We start from the raw sequence: 9,698 nt of genomic DNA on the forward strand, positions 1-9,698 counted from the left end.
AACTTTAATATAATATAAAAAGAAAAAAAAAGAAAACATTTAAAAATCACAATTCATATATATAGATAATTGTAAACACAATCCGTGCGTAGCACGGGTGATATACTAATATATATATAAATAAAAATATTAGAGATTTCAAAAATTTTACTAAACATTTTACCAAATATCTCACATAAATGTGAGATTCATATAAAACCGACATTGTGTGAATCTCACCCCTGTAAGACATTTAATAAAATTTTTAATGTCTCTAACACTATTCATATATATTTTTTCTAATTTTGTACACCAACACCTCTAATACACATTCCATACTCTCTCTCCCTTCTTGAGAAAGAGTCCAACTCAGTAATAAATGGTTATTCAACCACCCATCCCACCCCTTAATAAGGATACCGACCATCATTTAAAAACTCGTGTACTTAGTCACCTTCCAACCCACCCCATAAGAATCTCCATCTTTCACTATGACAATATTACCCCTGCTCTAAGAAGAAAATTAAAAAAATACTATGGTCCCTATACAATCTTAAACCTCCGTTTGACAAGTTAGTTTTTGAATTTTTTTAGTTATTTTAGTTACAAAAGACAAAATAAATTATTTTAGTCACAACAAACAAAGCATCACATCCAACCTATAATCATTATATTTTTCTCTCAAAAAAATCAAAAAACCATTCTCAAACCAAATTTTTTAACCCAAGCTAAAATAATCAAAAAAGTCAAAAAACCTAAATCTTTTACATAAGTGTAAAACCCACCCAACTCACATGTGCGTAAATCACAAATCTATATAAGAAATTTGATAAAAAAAAAATTAATAAATGATTTAAAATTGCTAACACAACTAAAAAAATTATCATGTTAGCTAGGTCTAGATTGATAGAGAGGGAACTTTAACAAGATATAACAATTAAAGAGAATTCTACTATACACTGCTATACACACCTCTTATTATATGCACCTCAACTTATAATTAATTTTCTTCTTTAATTATGACTTTATTTTAATTATAACTCATGATCCCTTATGTGTTATTTGATTATGACTTTTTATTTTATCTTAATTATGACTCAAAAAATATAAAATTATGTTATTTTTTCTTTAGTTACAAAGTGCATCCCTGGTCTTTTCCAACAATTAATACAAAATTGAGATCACACAAGGAAAAAAATTGACAATTTCTTATTGATGAAATGGTTGTGCAAAGAAATAACAGTATCAACAACACATCATATTCATCCTCTTCCTTCACCAACCCTGTAAATTACCCACCAAGACCATCCAAATCTCCCTCAATGGCTTTCATGTTTTGTATATATCATCATTATATATACATGTACATATCCTCATCTAAAAGCCAGCCAGCCAGCCACCAACCCATCTCTCTCTCTCTCTGTCTCTCTCTCTCTCTCTCTGATCTGATTCAATGAATTGTACACACATTGCTCTACTCTCAATGACCAAGGAGATATCTACTAGAACAAGGCCAGCCTACAAGAAAATGAAAAACAAAGAACTATGGAGGGCCAAAAAAAAGGGGGGGAGTGATGGAAGGAAGATGGAACCAGAGAGCAATGAGGAATGAATGAATAAATAAAAAAGCAACAAAAAAAAAAAAAAAAAACTAGATTATCTCCCGGGGTTCCAATGGCAACGACTTCTAAAGAGTTTATTCTGCAGTAGGCTTCATTTATGTCACAGACAACGCATAATCCTGGTTATGGTGGGGATGGGAAGTGATGAGAGAGCTATGGAAGAAAAAGAGTTTCCTACCAAGCTCAGCGTGTTGGGCTAGAAGTAGAGAATGCAAGAGAAAAAAAGGAGGATAAACAATAGTATAGTAGTACGCTCATGTGTTGTTCTAGAAACTATAATGCCTCACCGATGACTCCAACACCTCTGGACTCGGGGAAACCATTTCTTTAACCCGGCTGCTTTTTTTATAAATCTTGAACGTTGGTACAATCCTCACGTTCTCAGCAATTGCAAGCGCAGGGCTCTCCTCCACATCCACCTTTCATGAAACAAGCATCGTATGCATTAAGTCGTGTTTTTATTTAAATTTATTCAAGCAGAAACTAAGAAAAATTCAAGTTGGGTGACATCAAAAACAACAAAGAAATAAAATGCCAGTAATTTACCTTAAGAAAATTTATGGACGGGTAACGTCCGCATAGGGTGTCAAAAAACGGAGATATCTGCTTGCATTGCAGATTGGATGATGCTTTGAAATGGACTACAGAAGCACCTGTAATTTCAAATTGTAAATTCAATGAGTTGTGATTTTGATAGCGGAATCAAGTGAAAAACAACCAAATGTGGGATGACATACCTGGAGAAGAAATTGCAGCCCTGAACTGCTCGAGACCTGTTACTAACTCCACTTCCCCACCAAACTTCATGTTATGGACTTCTTCCCCACGGGATTTCTTCAACGCAACTTGGGCGTGGAACAAAGACTCTGCAACCTCATTGTCATCAGGAAGTTCCTTCCTCAAGACCTCATAATCTCTGACAGCTTCAGCCCAATGCTCAAGCTATAATCACATTGTTCAAACATTCACTTAAACATCAAATCACAAACTAGAGAGCTCTACCAAATTAAGAGCAATCCTACCTTGCTGTTTGAGGCAGCCCTTCTAAGCAGTGCTTTGGTGTAGTTAGGTTGGATACGTAGAGCTTGATTGCAATCATCAACCGAACGCTCCCAAAGCCCAAGCTTATACCAACAAGCTGCTCTGTTGCAGTAGAGAACCGAGTTTGTTGGGTCAAACCTGAGGCCTTCACCATAGGCAGAGCAGGCTTCAGTAAACCTTTCGGATTTGAAGAGATCATTGCCACGGGCACGAGCTCTCGACACCAGCCTTACATTGTTGAGCAGAACTGAGACTTCAATATTCCGAGGATCAATCTGCCCTGCTTTCTCAGCAGCTGTAACTGCATTCTCAAACCTGCAACACATCCATCATCCATCCTCACTCTCCCCCGTAACCCTTAGTTCTTCTATTATTGTGACATTAAAAAATAAATAAATAAATAAAAATTCAAACTCACCTTCCAAAAGCCATCTCAATTTGCGCTTGGACAAAAAAGAGGTACGCTTCCAACAGCATCCCAAAAAATTTTGAATGTGAGCTAGAGGAAATAGATGGTTCAAAATTGGGAACGTTTGATAGGCTCAAATGGGCATCTTCTACTTGGTGAAGCTTCAAGAAGGCTTCTGCTTTACACGTATGCAGCTGTAAAATTTGTTTTCACAAGTTAAATTATATAGTTATTGGATTTATGGCATATCTCTACCACTACGAGTAGTAAAAGTTTGAGGCATTGCCTTACCTGAAGAGAAGCGTCAGCTCCAGCAGCAATGGCAGCATCACTTTCCCTCAATGCACTTTTCCAGTCACCAATCTTCCGAGCATCAGTGCATTTGCTCAAATGAATTTCTACTTCTTGCAACTTTTGCAACTCACTTGCATCTGGTTGATACCCAGGAAAACAAAGGTGCCTCCTGGCATTTTCAACTTGCCCTAGACTGTGATCCTAACAGGAATTAGATTGCTTGTAGCACAATAATGTAGGAAAAATAACAGATATCGCAATAACTTAAAAACAAAACAAAACAAACATAGCATTGAAACAAATAGAGGTAGAGCTTCTTGAAAGATCCAAGACAATAACTCAAGATTTACGAATGAAATACTACAAATTAGACTTAAGGTACAGTTTAACTTGATTATGATTTCAATAGAACCAAAATGCACTTGAAGTGAAAGTAAAAATCCTCAAATACCCAAAAAGAGCAAACACATTTGGCAAAGTCCACCAAAAACGCACGAAGCAATTAATCTTAAAGACATCCAAAACCAGTATCCATTATTCTAAATCATTCACATAGAAGACCAATAAGCTAATTCGTTAATCTAAGTAACTTAAACATAATAAGATATAATAACATAGCAATGAGATGCCATTGTTTACCAGGTAAAACATTAAAATCAATTACACATACATACCAAACAGGTAAACCCACAAAACAGATCTGAGAGAAGATAAAAGAAAAGAACCATTGTCACCAATGTAGATCACAAAAAACCCGAATTCACACAAACCCACATAACATTACATTAAATTTCCCTAGATTTATGAAAACATGAGCAAATAAAGCAACAAATAGGCATAAAAAAAACTTGAACTTTCATTCACTCACTCACCGAATAAGAAGAGATCCTAAACGATGGTGTGCCTTGGCATAACCTGGATCCAACTTAATGGCCTCTTCCAATTCCCTCACTGCTTCGGCGAATCGCCGGAGACCCGTCAGCGCCACCGCACGGTTGAACCGGTACGTAGCATTTCCCGGCGAAATCGCAATTGCACGATCGTACAAACTCAACGCCTCGCCCAAATTCCGAAGCCTGTACTGCTCATTCCCTGCCCTCTTCAAATCCTCCGGATCCGCACTCGACATGACTCTCCTCACCGAATCTCCGCCCCCAACCACCCCTTCTCCGCCCAATTTGGCGGCGGTGCCGCCCCGCATTATGCTACCGTGTCCGTAATTGCCGGTTCCGGAACCCAAAACATCGTGTTTTGAGCTCCGACTCGCCATTCCCGTCTTCAAAACCTTGCCCGACTTGCATATATTGCCTGTCGGAAGCACATTGACCGTAGGCGAATTCACGGAGCTCCCACCCGAATAGATTAACGGGGGAGAGTTCCATGAATCGGACCTCCGGTGCCCGGGTTTAACGCCCCGGGAGCCTCCGGAGGCCGTTGGGGAGCTCTCGACGGACCCCGAGAGCTCCCCAGAGTGATTGTTACCACCCGAATCGGATTTCTTGAATAACTGATTGGACCCATTTCTACCCGAGACCGATCCAGACGAGCTCGAACTGCTGCTTGTTGTGGTTGTGGTGGTGGCGGTGGTGGTGGTGAGTCCACTCGCGGCGGGTCCGCCCGAGTGGCGAGTCCGCAAGGGCGAGACTGGTGAGCCCAGATCGAGTTCTCTGAAGTCGGGCTTGTTGGTGTTGGCGGTGTCATAGGTGAGAGAGTCTCGAAACCGATCGGTCAGAGTATCAATTTCAAGTTCGGAGATGGGTTTTCCAGAATGCGTCATTTTCGAACGAGAAATGTGGGCTAAATTCTCTGAGTTGGCTGGATTTCTCTCTCTAGGCTTTGTTTTTGCGCTTTGGTGTTTCAGCAATGTCTGTCGTTGAAGCTACAAGACCACCACCAACCAATACAATACAGAGAGAAACAGAGAGGCCTTGAAGAAGACATGCAGAGAGAGAGAGAGAGAGAGAGAAAGAGAGAGAGAAACAGAAAAGAAAGAAAGAGAAAGATGGGGATCTCGTGATTTAAAAGGGTGAAGCAAAGAATGAATGTGAGTGTTAGAGAGAGAAGGAAAGAGATTTAGAGAGAGAGAGAGAGAGAGAAAGGGTTTTACAGAGAGAGTTGAACAAGACAAGTGAGAGGATAAAAGTAAAATATATATTTTTTTTTTCTTTTCTTTTCTTTTCTTTTCTTTCTTACTTGCTGCTTCACGAGACAGGTTTCCATTTCTCTCTTTCTTTTCCGTCAGCCTCCATAATTTACTCTATGTTGTTTTTTAATTGAAAATTTGTGAAAATGTTATACCTATCACAATTTTTTTATTATATTTAATAATAAATTATATTAACGGTCTTTATAATTTAAATTTTATATTATTTTAATTTTTTACTTTTTAATTATAATACATTTGACTTTAAATTTTAAATTTTATTTCAAATAAAGATAATTAAATATATCATTATTTAATTTTAAAGACAAAATTGTCAATTTAATAAAATATAAACTAATTTGATAAAAATAAATGTCAAAAAAATATTTTTGAATTTGTAAAAATTATTTTTATCCACTAAAGATAAAATTATGTAAAATTGATAAATCTTTTAAACATTTATTTATTTTTCTAAATTAATTTTTATTATGTATTTAAATGATGATCATGCAATAGGTGATTGTTTTTATTTTTATTAAATTAGTTTCTATTTTTTCAAAAGTCAAATATGACGACAACTTTGATATCTTTATTAAACCAATCCATTAAATTAAAAAATCTAAAACTAAAAAATATTGATTATACATTAAAATCTTAACAACCACCCATTACATAATCATCATCTAAACACATAATAAAAATTAATTTAGTAAATAAATAAATAAATAAATGCCTAAAAGATTATCAATTTTATATAATTTTGTCTTTGGTGTGTAAAAATAATTTTTAAAAATTTAAAAATATTTTTTTGACATTTATTTTTGTCAAATTAGTTTGTATTTTTTAAAATTAGCAATTTTACCCTTTAAATTAAGTAATGGTATTTTCAATTGTCCTTATTTGAAACACGATTCAAAATACATAATCAAATGTGTCACAATTAAAAAATTAAAAACAAAAATTATACAAATTTCAAACTATAGAACTATAAATGTAATTCACCTTATATTTAATTTATTGTTTCATGCAGTAATAACACATCATGATAAGTTCCCTCTCATATAGTGAATTTTTTAAAATGTGTAACAAAATTAAGGTATATTTAAAAACAAACATCTCCTTGAAGGAGAATATTGAGACAATATGTTTTAATCCATGAAAAATAAGGTATGATATTTTTAAATAATTATAAAAAAATTATAATTATGTTTGTAGAATCCACAAAACATCACTTTCAATATAATTAACTGTTAATTTTACAATCCAAAATTGTATGAATATACCTAAACGAGTATAGGGGTTTATCTTAAAGAAAAAGTGAGATTTGGGATTTAATTCATATCTCACTTTAAAGATTATGAAATGGACATAATAGTGATATTGAAAAAAGAATCACCAAACAAATTTGCATAATTAATTAATAAGCCATGAACATATAAGAATGTATTAAATCATATGTAGCTGTGGATTCGATTCTTATCGCACAAAAATAGCGTTTAAATGAGCACTTCATTGAAGAAGAAGAAGAAAAAAAAACAAAAAACAAGTAACAAGTAACAATAACAATAACAATAACAAAAAAAAAAATAATTGCAGGTCTTCTTAATAAAATATTTTTATAAGTTAATTAATGCATTTAAAATAATTGTAAATTTCTTCATTACAATTATGGCTTTTTTGTTAAGCAAAATACACTTAGAATTATTCACCCCAAAAAAAATACACTTAGAATAAAAGTTTTTAAAAAAACCTTTTTTTAATTAAATAAATTACAGTATGTAGCACATGCTCCATATTTGCCTCTTATCACTATAAAATCATAGTTAAAATTGTGATAAAAGATTTAAGAAAATAAATGATCATATTCAAAACTAAAGATGTTAATTGTAAATAAGATATATTTTTAAAAAATTTATAGCCTTAATGAGACACATTAATGTTTATTAAAACTACAAAATAATTTTTACATTTTTTAAATACTGAGAGGGAGGTTTTACGACTGAATATTGGACCTAGTTGGTTTGGACCGAAGTTGATGCCCTCTGCTCGGTCAAACATTGAGTATGCGCTTGACCGAGGCTTTAGCCCAGTCGAGTTAGAACAATTGTGGATTACCAGTCCGCGGGAGATTTGCACTCTTCGGAATCGAATTGGATTAGTCCTTCAACGGCTTGGACTGTGCTCATGCTCGGTTGTGACCATGGAGCTCGGTTGAGCCACGATGTGAGGTTATCAAAGAAACCGGACAAGTAGCACGATTGTTGAGAAATGGCATCGCCCCGCATTAAAGCGTAGCTCGGTCAATAAAACTATGCGGCACCATGAGTCTACAGGAAGGGGATTGCACTGTCCATACGCGCCAAGCCGTTTCGTGGTTTCGTTAGGTGGTGTTTAGCTGTATTTGTGCTAACACGTAGGGAAATTAGAGAGGGGAGCAGGTCCATGCGTCTAGAGGGGAATGGACGCAAAAGCAAGCACAGAAGCTATATAAAACGGTGTTGCTCCCCCGTACTCAGGTCTGAAGCATCCTCTCATCAGAACTCACTTACCACTTTGTCTCTCTCTTTCTCTCTCTCTCTCTCCCTAAGTGTGCTAACTTGATCGTCGGAGGGAATTTCTGGCAGCACACCGCTAGGTAGCTCATCTTCATTGTGTTCTTAGGTCGATCGAAGCATAGCGCAGCTTGGACACAAGGAATACAAGTAATGTCGGATATTTGGCTCCAGTACAAATACTATTATACATTTATCACATATATGAATCTATTGGCTAATCGTTAACATTTCTTTATTAAAAAAAATCATAAGATGAAGAAAAAAACTACAATGTCTATTTTAGGTCACTTGGTCCAATTTTTTTTGTCATTGTATTTTTTGTTCTTAATATTTTGTTCTCCAATTTTTAAGATAATGCACCTAAAATTATTTAAAAATGACTTGCTAAAAGGAGAAAAAAAAAAAAAAAAGAAGAAGATAAATTCAAATGCAGCATAACCATTTATAACCAAATATATATATATATATATATATATATTTGAAAATTTGGAGCCCACAATAAGGGAAGCGTGCTACACACCCAAAAAAAACTTGGGGGGGGGGGGGGGGGGGGTTGGAAATATACATATTTTGGCTATGTTTAGCGTGATTTTTTTTATTTTTTTACTATATTAATTATAGAAAAATAAAATAAATTAAAATTTTAATAAGATAAAATATTATATTAAAATTATAATTATTTTATTTTTTCTCTCACAAAAGTCAAAAAACTCATCACAAACGAAACTTTTTAATCTTAAATTAAAATAATAAAAAAGTCAAAAATTCAATCCACATCCCAAACGAAGGTTTTACGTATTTCACAAATATCTTATAAAGGATGAGATTGCAAAAAAAAAGTGCGTATATTATGCCCTTCTGGCTTATTGTTAAGGGCGAATTATACTAAAGGTCCCTATAGTTTAAGATTTGTGTCACTTTGATTAATGGCTTTTCAATTGTGACATATTTGACTCAAAATTTTGAATCTTGTTTCAAATAATGACAAATGAATATATCATTACTCAATTTCAAGGGTAAAGTTATTAATTTGATAAAATATAAACTAATTTGGAAAAAATAAATGTTAAAAAAATATAAAAAAATAAAAAAAATTATTTATACCCACCAATGATAAAATTATATAAAATTGATAAATCTTTTACACTTTTTTTTTTGGTACCAAATTATTTTTTATTATGACCTCGTTTGGTGTAACTGTTAAAACATATTATAAATTATAACTTAACAGATTATTGATTATGATTTTAATCAAAAGCTGTTAATCTGTTTTGTGTAATTGTTGGATTACAGATTTAACTTACTGAGTTGTGTTTGTTAATTAAGTTGTGAAGTAGTTTTTTCAATTGACTTTTATTTTTTGTTATTTACTACTTGTTTATATTTCTCATTAAATAATAATAATAATAATAATAATAATCTATGGTCCATTTAGGTCTTTTTATTTTTTAAAAAATAAAAAATAAAAAAATGTAAGAGTATAACCATAAATTAATATGTCTATAGAATAAAGTTGATAATCAAAAGTAAGGGAGGAGCAGCTTCTTAGAATCAATTTTTCTGAGTTAAAATAAGTTGTTAGAATTAGAAACTGTCTGAAATAAGTTTAACCAAACAGCCAAAATTATTTTTCCAAAATTAAAAGCTATAAGTTT

The 9,698-nt window shown here is 33.4% G+C and overlaps 1 protein-coding gene across 1 annotated transcript; it reads right to left on the reverse strand.

The window, feature by feature from the left end:
- Window positions 1-1,169: 1,169 nt before the first annotated feature.
- On the reverse strand, window positions 1,170-5,471 carry TTL1 (tetratricopetide-repeat thioredoxin-like 1). The gene is made up of 7 exons (XM_028203243.2): window positions 4,218-5,471; window positions 3,343-3,538; window positions 3,061-3,245; window positions 2,624-2,957; window positions 2,339-2,543; window positions 2,148-2,254; window positions 1,170-2,020 (listed from the first exon to the last, which is right to left on the reverse strand). The coding sequence occupies exons 1-7, from the start codon at window positions 5,120-5,122 to the stop codon at window positions 1,868-1,870; spliced, it is 2,085 nt and encodes a 694-aa protein (XP_028059044.2). The 5' UTR covers window positions 5,123-5,471; the 3' UTR covers window positions 1,170-1,867.
- Window positions 5,472-9,698: the final 4,227 nt, after the last annotated feature.

This window comes from Camellia sinensis, chromosome 8, assembly GCF_055761805.1.
Source record: "Camellia sinensis isolate YWXY chromosome 8, ASM5576180v1, whole genome shotgun sequence".
In the NCBI taxonomy this organism is placed as follows: Eukaryota; Viridiplantae; Streptophyta; class Magnoliopsida; order Ericales; family Theaceae; genus Camellia; species Camellia sinensis.

Excerpts from the sequence above, each read along its gene's own strand:
- TTL1 (XM_028203243.2), bottom strand. The coding sequence starts at position 5,122 with ATGACGCATTCTGGAAAACCCATCTCCGAACTTGAAATTGATACTCTG. Across the intron at positions 2,958-3,060 it reads ATTGAGATGGCTTTTGGAAG|GTTTGAGAATGCAGTTACAG; the intron begins GTGAGTTTGAAT and ends GATGTGTTGCAG. Across the intron at positions 2,255-2,338 it reads GGCTGCAATTTCTTCTCCAG|GTGCTTCTGTAGTCCATTTC; the intron begins GTATGTCATCCC and ends TTGAAATTACAG.